The following is a 22154-nucleotide window of genomic DNA, read 5'->3' as shown; positions in this document are numbered from 1 at the left end:
TACAACATGAGAAAGTAACTAATATTTGATCAGTTACTGCGTCTTAAAAAAATCATGTTGCCCCGTTCTACCTCCCGGGGTCGGGTCGTCCCGGTTGGCCGGTCGTAATCACGTCGTGCCCTCACACCTCCCTCTCCCTTCGTCCAATGTTTGCACGCGGAATTTCAAGTGCAGTATTTTGCGGCTGAAAATTCACAACTCAGAACTCTCTGTCTCTCAGAATTTGCGTAATGGTGAACGTTTCGTTGAATAGATTGAACTTCTCTGGACTTGAAATGTAACTACTTCGGAGACTTGAATTATCTTTATAAGCCACATAGGTTTATTTTATTTAGATTGATTTGTTCATTATATAATTGAAATTATATATGAAATCAAAAATAGACAACGATTGGTTCTTAATGTTAATATGTTTTATGTGTAAGAGCTGTTCATCTGTGTTAGGTACAGGTTTCGAGTAGGTAACAGAAGTCGCATAGGTTCTGATGTTTATTTAAATAAGACTTGAAAAGCTCTTACAAGTTTTCTTTCGATAATTTGAAATTTAAATTCGTAATGCCCCGTCAAATAAAAATATAAAGATATAATAAAAATACTCGATTATAATTGCTTTTAACTTTCTTAAAGTATTAAATATGACCTTAAGACAGTTGCCTATACCTACTTAGGACAATCAAAACTACCTCCTAATATTCCGCAATGAGAACATTCTCTTTTTCAATATTTTTTGTTTTATGTCGTTATTGCGAAATACCTAGCGACTTAAAAATAAACAACAATATTAGAAAGAAAGAAATGTTTATTAGGACACAGTACATAATAAAAGAATAAAAAGTATAAAAAATTAAAAACAAAAAAAAAAGACAAAAATAAAGAAAAAAACATATTAATTCGCTATAACTACTGACTAACTTAAAATAAAAAAAACAACACTTAACATGTCCTAAAGGTTACCATTCGACTTCAAATATTGTGATAATATTTTGTCCCTATGACAAATATGAATATCTACTTACCACAAAACAAATTTGCTGCCATTATTGTATTATTTTAAAATTGGTGCTAAGAGCATAATAGTGTTAGATAAATTAAATTTGCCTTTTTCCATGTATCGCTTTTGTTCGAACTTTTATAAGCTATCCACTTTAGCAATATGAGAAGGCATAATCACGAATGAATAAAAAACAATAGATTATATCTATTTTTTGTAAATAATAAAATTTATTATTTAACATTATATTTTAACAAATCCAATCGACACATTACTCTCTCATCGTATAACTCAAGGAGTTACTTACTTAGCTTTAGAAAAAATGATATAAAGTAGAGAGTACACGTGCCACGGATGCATATTTCGTCTGATCACGTGCCGACGCGTGTCCACAAAACATTGCTTTATGACGCCTATGGGGTGGAATAAATATTTGTAATCTAAAAAGCCATGTTTATACTATAAAAGCCCCTCATATGTTATGAATAGGATCATTTACGAACCAAAGCGAAAATTGATCAGCTTCATGGAACCGGAAAATGACTATCCGGTGTTTCTTATAAGTAATACTGCTTATACCTATATCAAATCAAGTTACAGATCAGCATATTGCAACTGTTGCAGTAACAAGCAAATGTATTAATAAATAAATGTATGTTAATAATACATACATATAATTTTGACTAAAGCATTAAAACATTAATAAAATTTTAACTAATTGCAGGAATACGCAAACCCAGGATTAACCCAATGCATTTTGATTTAGTGTCGATATATCCACTTGGGTATAGTTTACAATTTATGGTCAAGAAGGTATTAGTATTTACTAATTGAGTATTAATATTCTAATATTTTTACTATAATTTACCTTAGTAAGTATTTAGAACCAATAAAATACTCACTAAGCTAAATTATACATTCGATTTATATAAGTATTCTATACATTTTTAATTCTTAGATCACATTTAACCAATAAGGCTACAGATTAGAGCCTAATAGATATTTTCCCGCTTGTTTTGAATAGTAAAAAAAGGTATTACTGCAAAAACCTTAGTTACTTTCCTAAATCTCGTATTATTTCACTCTCATGTCGCGTAAAACACATTAGTTCATAAGTCCTGTCCTTTAGGAAATAAATATTGACTTGTTAAGAAAATTATGTAAAGAAAATTTTTAAGTGCTTATTAATAATGTTGTTGTCTTAGATGATAAAACATTTTGTTTTATTGTAATACAATTTACTTTAATAATAGCATTTTAGTATCGTTTTGTATGACGCCTCTGTAAATTGTCATAAATTAAATTCAGTTTTAGAAAAGTTTTAATTTTTTTTATTGTATCATGATATAGAATGCTATGGTATATGATATACCCAATTTAAACGTCAAAGTACCATCTAACTATTCGAAAAGTTTATTGATATTATTAGTAAGTAAAAATAATGTACTTTTGAGATATCTGTTTTACCAAAAATATATGTTTCTGAACACAGCTCTTAGATGTCATAACATGTCAGATTCAAGGAAACATAAATGTCACAACGTGCAAATAACCTCAAAGATTGTTTCTAACTGAGTGGCGTAGTGATATTTTATTAAAATGGATGATTTACAATTAAATATTACATCAACTAATAAGGTAAATAGAATTTATTTACTTTTTATGGTGGAATTTTAAACATTTCTAATGTAACTTTGATATTTTTAGAATCAAAATAAAACAAAAAAACAAACTATACAAAAGAATGCCAATGAATACAAATTCAAATCAAAACCAGATTTTAGTGGTAAAATTATTGCGTTTAAAAGACCCCAAAATGCTGGTCAAAAGAATTTCTTACAAAAAAATTCAAACGAGCCGCCTAATAAAATACCTAAGCTTTCTAACAATGCTTCCTCAAAACCAGAAGATTTGCAAATGAGGTTACGTGAATTAAGTGAAAATAAAGGGAAATTTCAAGGGAAGAACTACCAAGATCTTAGTGACGATCTACAGACGAAACAAAAGCCTAGAAATGGACCTTGGATATCATCTTTATTTAAGAATAACCCAGAAGTTCCAAAAATGGGTCAAAAAGCTGTAAAACCTTTGGTTGAAAAAGTTTTTACTGGCAAGACCTTTGCTGATTTAAATATTCATCCACATAGTGTAGCGAATTTGAAACAAAATCTTAATTTAAGTGAAATGATGACAGTACAGCAAAAATCTATTTCGATAATTCTTCAAGGCAGAGATGTATTGATTAGGTCTGTTATTTATTTATAAATAATGTTATAGTTACTATTTTTTCAGTCACACTCACTGTAATTTTGTTTTATTAGGTCTCAGACGGGTTCTGGGAAAACTTTGGCATATGCGTTACCCATTGTCGAAGGATTACAGGCAATAAGACCAAAAATAAACAGAAATGATGGTGTAAAAGTTATTGTAGTAGTTCCCACTCGTGAATTAGCAGTTCAGACATATGAGTTATTTGTCAAACTCACTAAGGTAAGCTTGCAATTTATTCTTTTCATATCTAGTGATGAAGAGTTTTAACTATTTACATTATAGTGGTTTCTAGTGCATGAATAACATTAGTAGTATTTTATAATATTTGTCTGGTATAGGTAAAATGTATTGAACATTAAATTTTATTAATTTTGTGCAATAAATGTTAAAGTTCAAATTTTTAAAAAAAAAATTTTCAAGCTATTTTATTTTTTAACTAACCATGATCTGGTTTTATTTCATGGTTAAAACTATTGAAAAATATATATTACTATTTATTGTATGTATTGTATAAAAATAAATATTATTTATTGTATGTTTCATTTGATATGTTATGTTTTTTTTGTGTGATAGCCATTTATTTGGATTGTGCCTGGCTTGCTAAGTGGAGGGCAAAAGAGAAAAGCAGAGAAGGCCAGATTGAGAAAGGGCTTAAGTATATTAGTTGGCACTCCAGGACGAATAAATGACCATTTATTACATACACATTCACTTAACTTTGCAAAAACTGGGTGAGACATTTTAAAAAAATATATTTTTTCTTTCATTTTTATCTTATGAATAACAAAACCAATTTTAATTATTTCCCTTGATATAATGGACATGTCCTTCATCTTAAACTTAATGTATTCATACTAAGAAATATATCAGAAAAATAAACATTGATTTGAAACAATGTTTTATTCCTGTATTCTATCTAAGATTTTATACAATTTATTTGACTGTGGAGTGCTACCATTCACCAATGATATAAGTTGTAATTGCTGTGTTTAGGTGTCTTGTGTTGGATGAAGCTGATAGGTTGCTAGATATGGGTTATGAAAAAGATGTAGCTGCCATTGTAAAGGCTATTGAAGACCATAAAAAAGCTGCAACCTATGATCCTATGGCGCTTGTTAAACAAAATATTAAAAAACCCATTGATAATGATGAACAGCAAGATATTCCCAATGGTGATGATAAACCAGTGGAGCATAATGTTGAGCATCCTTTGACTAAAATATTTCAATCTACAGAAAGACAGACAATTCTTTTATCTGCTACTCTTACAAAGGTACGATGATGATTACGAAACAAATTAAGTAATGCAAGTGTAATGAATAATTATGCAAATTGGTTAAGTTTATTGTATACATATTCAATAAGATTTTGGTAAGTGGTCACCACTGCCCATTAATGATTTTCCATATAAAATTATCACTTCTCATATTACCAATACTTTAACAACAACGATGTTATGTCTCTTGTGCCTGAAGATATAGTGGAACACAGCAATATTAAGTGTTGCCGCTCAGTGGTTAGAATATATTTTGGGTGGTACCTTGCTTAAACAAAGTAGATTAAGTTATTATTTAACAAAACTTTAAAAAGTATTTAATGAACTAAATAAAATATTAATTGCATTAAATTATTATGTTATCTATAGGCCGTCGAAAATTTAGCGGGAATAACCATGCAGGATCCTGTCTTTGTAGATACTTCTGATGGTAAAGCGCTTGTCGCTGATTCTTTGAAAGAAACACCTAAGCAAACAGACTTGAAAAAGAGTGACACAAGTTCTGAAAAAAGCAAAACGATTGAAAAAAATGTAGTTAAGAATGTTATAACTGAAGAATTAAGTGCGAAAACTGACGATATTGAAGAAAAGCAGGAAAGTCGAACCGGTAGGTACTAATACTTATTACATGGGTATACAGATACGTTGTTTATATCTTCTTGGTATTTTTTCTTTTTCAAAGGTTTAATGTTGCCATTATTTTTAATAAATAAATTTTGTTCTTTTTATTACTCATATTAATGGAGTCTTTATTCGAAATAGTGTGAAAAGAAAATGTATTTGGAATATATATGTCTTACTGTAAATATCTGAAATGATTTGTTGTTATAGGTCTTAAAGCGTTTAATGGTTCTAATCACCCAGAATTGTTTGCCGGTGCTAAAAATAACGTACAAACTAACAATTCTAAAGCTAGTGTTAGCGTAAAGAACGACGATGAAAGTGACAGTGATTCGGATTATGAATATTTCAAAGTACAAAAAGAGTTGGAAGCTAAAAATCCGACAGTTGAGAAACTAGATGATTCAAATACGGAACACGAAAATATGCAAGAGCCTGTGGCTAATACATTTGTAGAAGCACTAAAGACAGCTATCACAGAAGATGAGCTCATATTACCAGCGACCGTAAATCAAACGTTCTTGATAGTGCCAATGAAACTAAGACTGGTAACCCTATGTGCTCTAATAGTAGAGCATTGCATAATAAACAGGAAGGGTGGAAAAATGATCGTCTTTATGGCAACATTGGAAATGGTAGATTATCTCTCTGAATTAATAGAGACGGTTCTGACTGGTAAAGAGGATAAGGCGAAAAAGAAAAACGAATCTGAGAAGAAAAATTCAAAAGCGAATAAAAGAAAAAATAAGGACGAAGACTCTGATTCCGAATATGAGATGGATTACGAGGCACCGGCTGAGGGGGGAATAGTGCCGCACGATTTGGATGTATTCAGTCTGCACGGTTCAATGCCGCACGAGAATCGTATAGAGGTTTTCAAGCAGTTTCGTGTCGCTAAGAGGGGTCTTCTTATTTGTACGGTAAGACATATACATTTATTAATAAAGAACTGTAATATAGTAAACATATTACTTGGATTTTCATTCGATTCGAAATCAATTCAGTCATGCTACTTTTATTATTTAACCTGTGTAAATAAGTAGTACGTTATTAAATGCGATAAATATGCCGAAAAAAATAAAACGACAAACACAATTATGTCAATGTATAAATTAAATAGTATTTTTTAAATTAGTTAGCAAAGTGCTTTTTTTCATCGAGTACTCGATAGAAGTTAGGGTACTTTAATTATTTCTAGATAAACTGAGTTAAATTAATTTAGTTATTCACTGTTACGTCTTTGTTCTACAAAAAATCTTGTATGAAAGTCTCGTAGAAAGGCTTTAAAAACGTTAGTAAAATTTGAGTATAATTACCGGTGTTTAGTTCAAGCATATTATTTTAATCGTATTTTATTTGTACTGAAGACTCATCAGCTGAAACTTACTTTTATTTACTTTCAAAAATGGTAAATTTTTAATTGAAATCATAGACTGCAAGATCGATTTTGATGTATTTTTAGTGTGTGTTGATTGATTATTTGGATGAATAAATCCTTATATAATCTGTATGTATCTTTCGTACTTCTTACTAATCTGTCTGACATTATAGTCAGATCCCGTTTACACTTAAAATTCCCGTTTTTACATTTATTTATTATTGTTTTATTTTGAACGCATGATAAAGTGTTAAATAAATATTTACTATAAAGGACGTGGCTGCGAGGGGTTTGGATGTACCGCGCGTTGATCTCGTTCTACAATTCTGCGCTCCGGCTTCAGCCACAGATTATGTGCACAGGTAAGGCGTGAATCAAATTACGAATATCAAGCTATGACGTCACGTTCAACTAATTTAAAAGAATCAAACGTATATTACGATTATTAAGCTATGACGTCACTAATTTAAAATTTTAATCCAAGGGTCGGAAGAACAGGGCGTGCGGAACAAGTCGGTGCTGCTATATTGTTCCTACTGCCAAGCGAATCGGAATTTGTGAGGCATTTGGAACAGAAGCGTATAAGGTAAGACAATTTATATGACAAGAGTACGGTCTTTTAGTTAGAAGACTCGGTAAAATATATCTTTTACTATATGTTAGGTTTATTTCTTCTCTGATATCGGCGTATGTATAGCTTATTCTAATCAAAGGAGTTAGGTCCCCTCGACTGATGTAGTTGTGTGTATAGGCAGTGTAGCTATAGTTATAGTATCTGTATCTCAGTACAAAGAACATAAGATCTGTAGTTGTTTATTTGAAAAAATCTTATATATCATATATTTGATATATGTGTCTTTTAAATAAAAATATTTGTATGTTCGTTTTGTATGCATTGGTAAAATAATCATCCGATTGTGATGAAACTTTGGCTTCTCGTTCTGGGTACGCTTATAAAGGCACCTCGCCTAAAAATATACATATATTCTTCCTTAATATATTTGACGACCTCCATGATCGAGTGATGTGTACACCGGTTTTCATGGGTACGCCACTCCGAGGTCCCGTCCCGGGTTCGACTCCCGGCCGAACCGATGTAGATTACCGTTAATTTTCTATGTTGTCTTGGGTCTGGGTGTTTGTGGTACCGTTGTTACTTCTGATTTTTAGTTTTATGTAGCCCCGGGACGGGTAGAAGTACTAATACTCATGATTTATGCTGTAAATATGTTATTGTCATAATAAAAATATATAAATCATTCACGGTATGACTTTTTTTATCGTTTTAATCTTTAACATGTTATATTTTAATATTTAATCACTGTGTGAAAGTTCATCTGTTGTCATGTCGATTTATTAATAGCATTTGCGGTTTTCAGAGACACCAACCAAGTTTTATTATGTTTTTTATAGATAATTAACACATACTGCGCTAATATACCTATTAAATTGTCTTTATTTGTCACATTAATTTTTGTGGGTAATATGCCGTCAATGACGGTTTATATGTAATCTTTTTAATGTTAAAAAGCGAAATTTGAGTGGACGTTCGTTCCTCAATCATGATAGAAGGGTTGAAAAGATCGGAATGAAATTTGGACCAGAGCTTGAATAGCACACTATATAATTTTTATCTCGGAAAAATGTTGTTACACCCTCAGAGAATGTGGGATCAATCACAAGCGTGCTCGATATAACTTTTAAGTAATATTTTAACGACGAAAAAACAAATGTATCTTATAATTTGACGACCTCCGTGGAAGAGTGTTGTGTACACCGATTTTCATGGGTACGCCACTCCGAGGACCCGGGTTCGATTCCCGGCTGAGTCGATGTAGATTATCATTAGTTTTCTACGTTGTCTTGGCTCTGGGTGTTTGTGGTACCGTCGTTACTTCTGATTTTCCATAACACAAGTGCTTTAGCTACTTACATTGGGATCAGAGTAATGTATGTGATGTTGTCTCATATTTATTTATTTATTTAATTTTGACTAGGTTACGTCAATCGGACGAGATGAAAGCGTTGTCCGTCTTACAAAACATAGTGCCGACAGCGCCGACTCCGCAAAGAGCGGCCATCGCCGTACAGGCGCGTCTCGAGCACACCGCGCACAGTTCGCGCGACTGGCTGGCCAGAGCTAGCCGGGGTAAGCTGACCTCTATACTAATATCGTTAATACGAAAGTATCTTTGTCTGTCTCTTTCTTACTTCGAAAACCGAATTTGATGAATTTTGGTACGAAGAAAAGTCGATAACCAAGGAATTATACTTTTTAAATCAAATCAAATCAAAATAAACTTTATTCGAGTAGGCTTTTGAATCGTCATTTTACAATTAAGTGAAGTTGTTAATACGAAAGTATCTTTGTCTGTCTCTTTCTCACTTTGAAAACTTAACCGGATTTGATGAATTTTGGTACAAGGAAAAGTCGAAAACCAAGGAATTATACTTTTTAAATCAAAATAAACTTTATTCAAGTAGGCTTTTGAATCGTCATTTTACAATTAGATGAAGCTACCACCGGTTCGGTAAGTAGATTCTACCGAGAAGAACCGACAAGAAACTCAGTAGTTACTCCCAAACCAACCCCCTAAAACGTGAGCAAAGCCGCGGGTAACAACTAGTTGTTTATAATTACATGTGAACTACAACTAGCTGGCGTAGCTATGTTGAAAAAACGACGACAAAAAAGAATAGCGTGCCACGCAGTATGTAATGCGATATGTTTGTCTCATAATTAGAGCAACTGGTGAATAGTTATTTGATTGGATGTTAAAGAAGTTTATATTGATTTAATTGAAGGAAAATAGATAGATTTGTTAATTGGAATCGTATTGTTAATTCTAAACAGGTTTATATATAGCTATAGGTATATAACTATGGGGGGGGGGGGAATTTATTAGTATGATAATCTCAGACAAAAATATATTCAAAAAACTGATTGTGTTGGATTTACGTACAATCTGTATGAGTTAGTGAAATTATATCTGAAAGAAGACTATTTTATTTTTTATTGTATAATAGTTTCAATTTGTATGAAATAAATATTATAGAACATATTTACTTATAGTACGACACACATTAGATGTAGCATCGGAAAATGCAATGGAATGAAAATAAAACCGATTACTGCCGATTCACACAACCAATAGAAACAGCTCCCTACCGCGCCATTCGACGCTATTCGTCGCTATAGATTCACGCGTCAGAGAAAGCAAGTGCATGTAAATCGACGCGTCAAATTGACGAAAATATTAGGTCATATGATATTACAAGTTATTACTTTTGTGCAAAGATCATATTCGCATGAGAAATATAAATTGATAATTTGGGATAGCGTACTCAATTCGGATGTGATCGGTTTTACGAATTTTGCCGATGCGACATCTAAGTTGTGTCGTACTGTAATAAGATCAACTATTTTACAAATATTCCAACCATTAAGAATCTTGTAATAATAAAACTTTCATTGAAGCGTATACATCGTGGGTTCGTTTCTACTCGACGTATCCTCGCGAGGTGCGCATGTGGCTGGACGCGAGGCAGCTCCACCTCGGCCACGCGGCCAAGGCCTTCGCCCTCCGGGAGACTCCGGGGGCCTTAGCGAGGAGAGCCAAATCCGACCCCAACGTTAGGAAAGAGAGACCCAATAACCGTCTGACGATTCATGATGAGGACGAGAAGAAACGGCCTGGGTGAGTGCTGCCTTTAAAATATAATAATAAAACATTAAGAACTATATTGTTATTGTTACATATTTTTAACTGACTAGCAACCAGCCCCGGCTTCGCACGGGTCCAATACTGATACTAAATATGTATGCTACGGATTTTTTCTTGTTTCTTTACTATATTATATCTAAATGGAGTATAATATACAAAAACCTTCCCCTCGAATCACACTATCTATTAAAAAAAGTCATCAAAATCAGTTGCGAAATTAGAAAGATCAAGCATACATATACAGACAGTGGTGAGCGACTTTGTTTCATACTATATAATGAAGTTTGTATACAAAGTAGCTACTCTGTTTTTTTTTCCCTTTTGTCTGATATTCTTGATGTAATATTTGTATAAAAAAATAAGAAAAAAATTGTTTGTATAAAAAATTTTTGGGAAATGATTTTGAATAAATTCTCACAGTCTACGGAAAACCCAATCAATTTTAAGCCGAATTCAACATGTCGACGGGTCACTGCACGTATCACGACCACGAGCCTAAGGCTCACTTACAACTTACAAGCTTACTTTAACACAGATAATATATAATTTTTGTCTTTGTTCACAATCATTTGTGTAATTGAAATGGTTGACTAATAACATTTGTATGTACCAATAATACACGTTTAATGTTATATATTTTCGGCCTGTTTATAAATAATTGTTAATATTAAACATTAAAAAAATTATTTATGTATAGCTCATGTTGTGTAGTATAGTACCTATCTACAAGAGTTCTAATAAAAGTAGTCAAGATTAAAAGAGAAAAGTATTTTTCAAGTGTCGTTATTTTTAAATATATACCCAATCGGAAACATTATTAACTAACCCATCCCAATCACGGCACAGTACTTGAGTATCCGTAACAAAGTGGCCAATGATTAATTTTGGGTCTAGGGATAGGAACTCAATCGTTTTTATTGATTGATTTATGGAATCTGACACAAAATATAATAAAATTTTATAATAGGTAAAAGGAAGCTTACATATAAAACTATTTACGGACAAAATAGTTAATCAAATGTTAAATGGACACTATTATACATAAGTATAATCGTGTTAATTCAAGCTTCACAATTCTTTTTAAACTTTATTTGAATATATACTCTGTACCAACACTCTTCACTTAGAAACACAGTGATTAAACGCTAGGCTGTCATAAAGTACTCAACAGTAACGTAACAAATTGAAGCAAGCAGTTTTTTTAAGTCAAAATTTCTTATGGGATTATATACTGTTCGTTCGTAACGCGTTACGGCGCCAGTGAATTCTTGACAGTTAGTGATGCAACGTAGGTAATGTTTAAATATTAAATGGTTCAATTTTGAGTAGTTTAAGTAATCACTTCTGTCGGGCGCCCCGAGAGGAACGCGTATTTTTTTAGCAAATTATTAAATATTGTCAATTAAAACAATGTTAAAAAAATTACTTGATTTTTTGAAAATAAATATACATAATTACCGCTAAGTTTATTGATAACCGTTTAAAACTATTAGGTGTAGAATTTTTATACGTACAAACTTTTTATCTCATAGACATATAACCCCTGTATAAGATGAAATGTGATTTTTATGTGGTCACATACGTTCCATAAACATTTCTCGTGCAAAATTTCATCCCGTGAGATACACATACATTCTGATTAAAAATAATCTAGTGCTATAATATTAATCGATAGAATTCCTGTTATTGTCAAACCACATTACAAAAATATTTGATTTTCTTGTTTCTTAATAGTTATGTTAAACGGAGCCTGTTACTAGTTTTGTTAAGAAGTTTATTAAACATTGTTAAATTTCTTTACAGTTTCCCTAAAGTTAAACCGGGAATATTTGGCAAGAGAATAGTAAACAAACAAAGTTCCATGCACACCGCGAGCGAATTTGACAGCGGTTTGCCGCCAGTGGACACTTATACCAACAAGAAGAAAAAGAACAAATAATCACTATTCTATTCTATATTTATAACCCAAATATTGTCTTGTAAATAAACCATTTTTATGTCAATTTCAAGTTATTTTATTTAATTATATAATATAATGTACCTTTAATTGTAAATGCATACAAAGAGGCGACTAATGAAACATGGACCCTGTCCAAAAATTCTAACTGATGTGAGAGACGACTTGAGATTAATGGGAGGGCAGCCGATGGCTACCGTTTTCATTTCTGACTCACGAGTGACTCGAATGAAAAATGATTTTAAACCATTACCGTGCCTCGTCCGGCCTTTTGATATTTAAATTTTTTTCAAGCGGCCATCATTACGACGGGATGATTTGCGAATTTCGCCCCAACTCGCGGTTTTTGTTAGTCTCAAAGACTTTTTTGTCGCTCTCATTTATGATGTTTTTATTGCTCCATAATGAAAAATTAAAAGAGTATTGTCGAGCGCTTTCATGCTGTAATCTCCGGATATTTCAAGGTTGACATTTTCTCTCCGGTGACAATTTTATATTGTTTAATCGCGACGAAGATAAATTCGTAATAAAAAATATATTTCATGACTTAATTTAGCTTTAAAAACTGTTTAAGTGTATTCGTATCTAACTTCAAAAATAAATAAAAGAACGATGGTTTTTTTTTATTAACTAACTTAGTAACTCGTTAGGTTTCTTTATTTTTTTTTTATACTTTCAATAGATACTGGTCGAAAACTTTTGCAATATTTATATAATCTGCTATTTGTTATCTGTGCTTGTGTAGTTATGTTGCGTAGCTTCGCGCATCATTAAACAGCACATTTGCATGTTAGCCGGCGCCAAAGCTCGTGAAAAGGCCTTTTCATTAGCATCAGCTCTACTGAAAAATTGTTCTGGCAGATATCGCTTATGTAAAACGAAGTATATTTTATCTGATTTAAATTATTCGACTATACGACGAATAAAATTCCATTACTCATTCAGAACATGTCAATTGTATGAAAATTTTCATGAATACACTGTTTTTATTCGAATTGATTTATGTTAATAAAAGGATTTAATGATTTGCTTATGTAATCTACGATTTAGTTTTTATGGATCCATAATTACAAAGGTTATCTGTGTTAAAAATATTAATAACATTTTCGCTTTGATTTTAATACGACCGACGCGGCTTTTTGATTGATGTACTAGTGAAATGTTATTAGATTAGATAATTTATACCGACATAATAGTGGCTTTTACGGTGTGGAGTTCTATTCAAAGAGCAAGTCAATTCGGTAGTACAATAAAGCAACCTCAGGGCTGCCTCATAATAAAAATTATAATGTTTATAATGGTTCATAAATTTGGCTTATACGATTATATATTTTTTAAATTACCTAAAATTTTACAGTTAACAAATGTTTTATTGTTGTGTTTCACGCATGCGTTCTGTTCTACAGTTGGAAGGAAATTTGCTTCGATGCGCGAGTAGCATTGGGTAATTGTTTCAAAGTCATTTGAAGGCGGATTGCAAAAAATGTGAAATTAAGCTCGTTTAAATAAGCAATGTTTAATATTTTCTTTTTTTTATATTAAAACATTTATGTAATTTATGTTTATTATTATTTAAAATTAATAATATTAAATGTTAAATTTTTCGTGGACTAGGACAGTTGGTGTATGCGTTGGGCGGTAGATTCAAAGGCGCCTCGTCATGACCCACCGAATTAAGAGCACAAAGCGCCGTTGATACCGAATATTCCATATAAATATTGAGCTAATCGCCCTTTCAATGAAGCGGCCCGCTTTTTATTAATAATTGATCGCGGAGCGGCGAGTCATGCGCCTCTGTATTGTGTAGACGAACATATTTTTTGCTGTAGCTCAACTCATTAATGAGTGCCCGAGCTCTGCACATGACGGGATGGGAGGGCGTGTTCTTATAAAACTTCTCCAAAACTAATTTTCGATGAGTCCGGGATATATTTTAAATAGCGTGGAACCAATTTTTGTTTGCTTTCCCGATAGCTCATTATAATTTTTTTTTGTATATCAAACTATTTTGCGCCTACTGTTCTTATTTTTTGACGTCTATTGTCATATAGAAATCAAACGTATTTGCTTAATTCTGAGACAAGTTAGTTAATTAGATACAATTATTTAATTTCAAAGTCTGACGGGCTATAAGCTTGCAAGATGTGAACCGATGTTTCCTAATTGTCAAATAACTTTGATGATTTTTTTTATGGTAGAAGGTGGCGGGCGAGTATATGGGCCACCTGATGGTAAGTGGTCACCATCATCCATAAACAATGACGCTGTAAGAAATATTAATTAATCCTTACATCAATGCGCCACCAACCTTGGGAACTAAGTTGTTATATCCCTTGTGCATGTACACTGGCTCATTCACCCTTCAAACTGGAACACAACAATACTGAGCACTGTTGTTTGGCGGTAGAATAACTGATGAGTGGGTGGTACCTACCCAGACGGGCTTGCACAAGCCCTACCACCAAGTAAAGTAAAGATTTTGTATGCAAGTCATCAAAACGAATTAATTTAATATAGGTTTGAACTAAAATTATTTTTCCTTAGATAAAAGCTTCCTCTTGGCCCACTGAGGGAGATTTATGTGGTCTCCTAGATGTGTTCGAAATAAACCAAAAAAAGTAAGATCTGAAATGTCAGCTTGGTTATAAGCTATATTAATATGATATCCTCCGAAAATGCGTTGGTATCATCTTGCGCGGTGCTGCGCGCGCTCATTGGTCAAATCAAATAGCGCGCGCTTCCCCGGCTTCCTGATGTAATCATTCCCAAAGATTTTTGAAAAAGAGAGGAAAGACATCAACAAGTAGTTGTGAACAAATATTTTGGGTACGGATAGGATGCCCCTAACATTTTAATGAATCTTTTAGTTTCAAAACAGAAATACTTGATATGAAAGAAGCTTGATGAATCAAATAATATTTACCAATACAATAAAGCAGCCACGTCTGGACCTGATCGATTGATTTTATAAAGTTATCTAATATTTAACAAGTGAAGGTATTTAAAACACATGGTAATTTTTTTATCGAATTGTGACGCATGAGTCATGACAGTGACTTGAGCCTGCGTTTATTAGAAAGTGAGGTATTAATATAAAATGGTATCTCCATTATATCACGACATGTCAGTGTCACTTTCATCGGAAATAATATGTGCTCAGTTCCGTTTATCCCACTTATCTAATTAAACATTCCCACGCATTTATTAAAACAATAACTTTTAATTTTTAAGTGTTATGCATGCACCGCTTACAGGTAGTTAGGTTAACAGTATAACTGCTCCGTGAGAAGTCGGTTAAAAGATTACATTCACCATATTTACGTTCAGAAATTGAGAATATAAATAGCAAAATAAAAGTTCACACAAATTGCCGCAATTTCAAATTTGATATAATTTTTTTATTTCCTGTAATAGTTTGTTTATTATATATTATATATTATATATGCATATTATATTAAGTAATAACTCTTTTCCGGTGTACGAGTGACAACGGTCAAAGATAAAAGCAATATTTAAATAGATTAAGTGATTTGTATTGATAATATTGTAACCGATTTATCTTATTTATTAACGAAATCCTGTTTTGATTTAATTTATAGATTTGACCTTGTTGTATTACTAAAAATGTTACTAAAATAGATATGAAATAAATCTAAATTGTTATAAAGTGTTTGCACGAAAATTGTTTTCGATTGCTGTAGTATGAGAAAAACTTATCTGCAGATATGTTTAATGGTAATGGATTTTAATTATTATGTGGTTTGTCCAAAATTAATTATTTTAACTAAGGGGCTTTTTCAATTTAACATTTACTTATTCATGGACACATTAGTAAATCGCAGTGTCATTGTTCGCTAGATGTTGCCATCTGATTATCGTTATTGTTTCAAAGCGGGAAACAGCTAACATTCACTCCATTTAATATAATTGAGTGAATGAGAAACGCTATCAATTATAATCATCGTAACATGGTACATGGGAGACAGCGCGCACTTTTTAGCAAAACATTCAAATTGTGCTTATTTTTCTGACTAATTGGATATTAAATTACTTCCTTCTTATAGTACATTTAAAAAAGAAACAAACGGATGTGAATAGGTATTCTTATTTATTTCACTTTAAGTTAAACTATTCCAGACAACAGACACCATTATTTATACTTGATATAGGCGACTCACGGGTTTAAAAGGCGTTTTCTTCCATAAAAACGTAAACGTAGGGGAATTGCAAATAAAAATTAATGTCCAGATAAATGAGTTTCAGACGCGCAACGCTTTGACGAGGTTAGAGTATTTAAACATACAACTGGGCCGTATCGGTTGCTATTTCGAATTTTATAATTTAATAGAAGGTATCTTACAAACTTGTTGTGAGTAATAAGTATACAGTAAGTTAAAATAAAACTTCATATACGTTCTACAAGATTTTTGTCAGTACCTATAACATTTGTTTCAGTAATAAACTTTATAGTTATTAGGTAGGGTTTTCTTATTCCAAATAATCTTCTTTGGATTCGAACGTTAAATGAATGTTTTCATAATAAGGCATTTGTATACTATATCTACAATCGTCTTATATAACGTTTGTAAGTTTGACCGTGTCTTGTATAACACGCAGGACGTCGCGTCCTTTTTGATAGAGCCAAAAATTGGTAGATGTGGTACGAAATTTAACAAAAACGAAATTGTTCACGTTATATATATAAATAGGAGTATTTGCATATTGTGATGACTGATGGCATATCTCAATAATAAAGAAAATAAATATTTTGTTGTGGTAGAATACAACACATGTGAATTTTAGCAACATAGTATGATATAGCAAATAAAGCTACATTGCTAGAAACAACAGGCTAAGTTACAATAATAATAAATTATAAGCTCCGTGTCAAAATGACTATAACAATAAAATTACAAATTCAATGAGAATTTCATTTAACCGTTGCAATTATAACTTCAGGTCTAAACTAATATGGTAATTTTTTATCAAGCTATACCACGGGTTAATAAACTAAGTGGTATGGTACCTAATGATGTGGAAAGCGATTTAATGTTAAACAATGAAAAACTTTATAGTTTGAGCGCTCACTTTGTAAAACACTGAGTAATAGAAAGAAATAATCATAGTGTCGAGGAAAAACACTTGCTATTAATGGTCGGAGCGTCTGCTTCTTATTATTCATGAGTTAACGGTGAGTTCTCATACAAACGAACATTAAACTTCACGGGAACAATAAAGTGGCTGAATGAAAAAAATATAATTGCACTTTAGTTAACGCTGTAGACAATAATGCCTCTTTAAGTGGAACGTGCGTCAAATTAATCAAAATTAAAGATTGTGCTTTATCAAAGTTTAATTACGTTCATTCGTTTAACTTTTTAATTTTTGTTTTACCTTTTAATTGCTTTAAAAATAGTACATAACATGAACCAATTTATATTAAATAATTTAGAAAGCGGTCACACAAATATGTTTCTTATTATCTGTTATATAAAAAGTGTAAATGTACTGAGGCTTGGTTATGTCCACTCCTATGAAGGAGAAGGTGTAGAGTTAATTCCTTCACGATATACTTGTGAGGCAGGAAGGCTACACGATGCTAAAATTGATGCTTCACTTGAAAATTTTGGTACTAAAACTCCGCGTTAAACTTGCGAGCTTAGGTTAAAATTCGTGTGTAGATTGGTCGAACCATAGGACTTTTTTCGCTCAATAACATAAGTATCTACACATGTTTAATTATTAATAAAATACAGTATCCATTATTTCCCTTTATGTATTAACAGTTTAAATGAATATAGCATGACAAATAAAAATAAAAATATTTTTTCATGGACTCTATATTTTTTTTGTGTCATTAATGATTATCATGTATCAAAGTTTGCTTTTATAATTTTATGTTTATATTATATAAAATATTTACGTGCAACGTAATATTATTGTTAAAGTATATCAGTCTTATTATATTAAAATAATGATTCGGTTGTTTATGTTTTTTTATATCATAAATCTAAAAATGACTTATATTAAAACAGATAAGTGTTTATTTAACCCAGTAGGTATTAATAAGTAGGTATCTGTTTGCACTCAATTCCGTGTACAAACTTATATAATAGATTTTGAAAAAAATAAACTTATAAGAAAAAATATTCTTATTTTAATTATTTTCTTATACATTGGAATAGAATAGAAGTAGTTTTTGCATTTATTAAGATTTATTTCAATTTTGTATGTAAAAAATTGGAAATATTTGATCTAAATCTGTTACATCTTTTTGTATCTTCTTTATTATAGATTAACAGCATTACCTAAAAATATTTTTAGATCAACATTTCTCTATTTCTGATATGATTGATTTGACATTCTAAAGAAGCAGAATCATAATCTATAGGTAAATTCTCTCTCCATTAGCATCATAATAGATAAAAAAAATATCTGTTAAAATGTAGTAAATACTGTACCTACTGTATCTAAATGCATTTGCAAAATCTTAGGCTAAATTGACCCAGAAATGTTGTAATGTAAAGTTGAAAATATATTTCAAAATATGTATTCATAATAATTATATGAAATACTGATTAAAATTTGTGAATTAATGTTAAGTTGCAAATTGTATACAAATAGAATTGGCAACTTCTTTCATCGAACAGATTAGTTAAAAGTATACAAACTGCTGTACTTGTTCAGGAATCTAATCGAATATATCTCAAGTAAAGACGGAGCCAGTGATCAGCGCTCCAAATGGTTGTCATTTAAAATAAAGAGGGCGTAACTTGGACGAGATTGTGAGCACTGTGAGGTGAGGTAGCCGCACGCCGTCTCAGCTTACTCGACACCGATACATTTACCAATAGTTTAACTACGATATATCGGTTTACAATTGCCCGCTTAATGTAGCTTCATTTACTTTATAGATATTTTATATCATCTATGAAAATAAAACTTCGAAGTTATTCGAGCGTATGAAATGACTGACGATTTATCGTTGCTAGTTTTTTTTATTGCGATATTATAATTGAAGGTTAGATTTTTAATTAAGTTGCGTTTTCAATAAATAAGTGTTTATCTTTGTTGTCTATCTATTCCAATATGTTGATTAAGTGAGAAAATGCTGGTTCGAATGTGCATACGCGACTGAAAATAAACATCAAACAAATATACCTAAATATAATTTCAGATGTATTGATTGATTTCATATTTTTATAATTTTTTTAATATAAATTATATTTATTATATTTTTGTTAATCTTAACAATATTATGCATTCTAATGTGTATTTTAATATTTCACATAGATGTGTAAAAGTGTGTTTCGACACAGGAGTTATATAATAGACAAAAACAGAAAGAAACAGACTAACAATGTAAGAGTTAAAAAAAGTTCGACCCATAATCGAACTTCAATACTGCTGAACTATCAGACCAGACCAGACCAGAGACGCGCGGTCCAGCAGTTGAACAGTGTTTAGTCGATATAACCGTCCGTTTACCAGCGCGCCGCAGACCGCAACGTACACACACACATTGAAACGACGTAAAAGTACGCCGCATTATTTTACATAGATAATATAATATTTTTTTTAACTAATCAAAACTTTTTTGTTTGGGAACTATAAAGAAGATTAAGAATGTATTCTATGTATATGTACATTTTAATCATAGGATTAGATTATTTTTCATTTATTATGTAAAATTCTCTACATACGACATAAACAGAACTGATGCAATAATATTAATTACCAAGACTTATTGTAATTAAGGAAGTTAGTACATTTTTCTGGTAAATATTCAATCGATAATGATTATTAAAAAATCATTAAAAATTAATAAGTTTTAGCCTCACAGATATAAATTATCTAGTTGACGATAGAAAACTTATTTAAAATTTTATAAGTTTCATTATTCAACACAAACCTTGCGGCTGCATGGTTTGTGTGTGTGTCAATATTATGTCTATTCAGTGATTTTAAGCGGAACCTTATTTACACAAAATGATTTAATCTGTAACGACAAACTCGTACCCGAATTAAAACAAATGAATTATAATCTGTGGTCAGCATTCCATCTGTATGTTTATCTGTGCTTAATAGAGTATGTGAACACGTCTCCTGATGCAGTAAGCAAGAGTTTTCAACTCAATGGTCTGACGTCGCTATGAAGATGGTTTGATGGATATATAAAGAGACACCGAGCTGCTCTGCGGTTGGCAACCACTGGAGTAGCTAGTTTCCATTTATTGCTTTTAAAATAAATTTGAACATGATAGTTTTCGCTATAGGGAATCGCACGATCCAGAAAACCTGTAAAAAGAAGCTAAAAATTTCAACAGAATACTTATAAAACAATGAAACTGAAATAAATACTAATAAGAAAAGTGTTAGCTTTTTATTTTTATATTGCGTTAATACTAAGTGCATTAGAATTGAGGTTAAAGTGTTTGCACGTTAGTTTGCGTTTCTTACTTGAAGTCTTATTCGTTCACCCGCAACTTGACCGCAGAGTTTCTAAATTTTAGCGATTGATTTTCTCATAACATTGCCTACTATTAGAGATAGTTGGCATAGCTGTGTAACTCGATCAGCTGAGAGCGTCGCGCGCGATCGGCGCGGGCGCAGCGGAGCGAGCGACACCGTCTTCCTACTTCTCATTTTACGTGCAGCCAATGGATATTGACCAAATCAGTGTTAACACTTAATTGCACAACTGTATATTTTAAAATCTGTAAATATTTTCAAAGTGCTTGTGTTCCATTTGTCAAGATAGGTCATCTGTTGTCGTCATAAACCAAGGCGTTCTAGAAATTACCTAACAGCTTTTGGTTCCATTAATGAAAAAGGACATTACATCTTAGTTTTCAAGGTTGATGATACACTTACGGTGCAAGGGTGGTTAAAATGTTTACGGCTTTTTTTTCAATGAGCAGTGGTTACCATTTCTTAACAGGTGGTACATTTATGCATCCGCCTACCTATAGCATAAAAAAAAACAAACAATTTCTGCAATATCTACATGTTGTTTACCTTAAAAAGTATTCTCCATCATCGAACATCAGATAATTTATAAACACAAATAAGCACGTAAAAACTCAAGCAGACAGGGTAGCGTCGCTTCCGTATTTGAATCGGCGATCCCCGGTTAAGATTCACGTGTTCCAATTCATCTATTAAGTATTAGTCGTAAAAAATATGATCGTCTGTGGTATATATTATGAAAATTTTATGCAAACCATCGGGACGGTTGGTTAGTCACTGTTAATGTAACATTGAGCTATTCACTCATATATTGATTAAAGTACGCACTACATTATATACTTATAACAAAATAGGGTGATTATGTGTATACATCGTAATAAATTACAATTAAAAGAGGGGTATATCTTAAAAGCGTTTTAACTGGATTCGTTTGAAACGGACGCATCATTTCGAAACAGGCTAAAGTCAATAAAACGAACGCTTTTATTTACATGATTTGTAAACATAAAAGGGTAAATTTACATTTTGATATTCGCAAGTGCTTCGGGGACTAAAGCGGCATTCGCTCCCTAAAATTTTAAAACATCCATTTGCATATGCTTTGAGTAAATAAACGACACTTCTGTCGCACTTCAGGCGAGGGTAGGTGGATCGCGGGGGCGGGACTATTAAAATCCGTTAACTTGTTATCTCTTGCGATGTCGTCGCGTTTAAAGTAAGTCATAAAGTTTACACATATATATGTATTTACATAATAACTACTAAATCTGTAATCGTAACAGTAAAATTTAAAAATTAAGTATTCCTTATATATTCTTGATAATACGCAGAAAATAAGTTGTAAAAATATGACAAGTATAATATTAATAGAGCCTTCAATATAATTAATTTTTTTTTTATATATTATAAATAAATTCTATTATAAATATCTCAGTATACATAATGATCGGTTAATTGAACAAATC

General features: G+C 31.7%; 1 protein-coding gene across 1 annotated transcript; it reads left to right on the top strand.

The window, feature by feature from the left end:
- The first annotated feature begins 2496 nt into the window (after positions 1-2496).
- On the top strand, positions 2497-12265 carry LOC124537836 (probable ATP-dependent RNA helicase DDX31). The gene is made up of 12 exons (XM_047114773.1): positions 2497-2629; positions 2699-3237; positions 3313-3481; positions 3836-3993; positions 4256-4535; positions 4908-5145; positions 5370-6079; positions 6811-6899; positions 7022-7123; positions 8535-8686; positions 10016-10235; positions 12066-12265. Exons 1-12 carry the CDS (start codon positions 2591-2593, stop codon positions 12199-12201), a joined length of 2832 nt encoding a protein of 943 aa, XP_046970729.1. The 5' UTR covers positions 2497-2590; the 3' UTR covers positions 12202-12265.
- Positions 12266-22154: the final 9889 nt, after the last annotated feature.

The sequence above is a fragment of the Vanessa cardui genome, chromosome 2 (genome assembly GCF_905220365.1).
Source record: "Vanessa cardui chromosome 2, ilVanCard2.1, whole genome shotgun sequence".
Lineage (NCBI taxonomy): Eukaryota > Metazoa > Arthropoda > Insecta > Lepidoptera > Nymphalidae > Vanessa > Vanessa cardui.
Note: the sequence above shows the minus strand (reverse complement) of the source record. Positions and strands in the feature narration are given on the sequence as shown.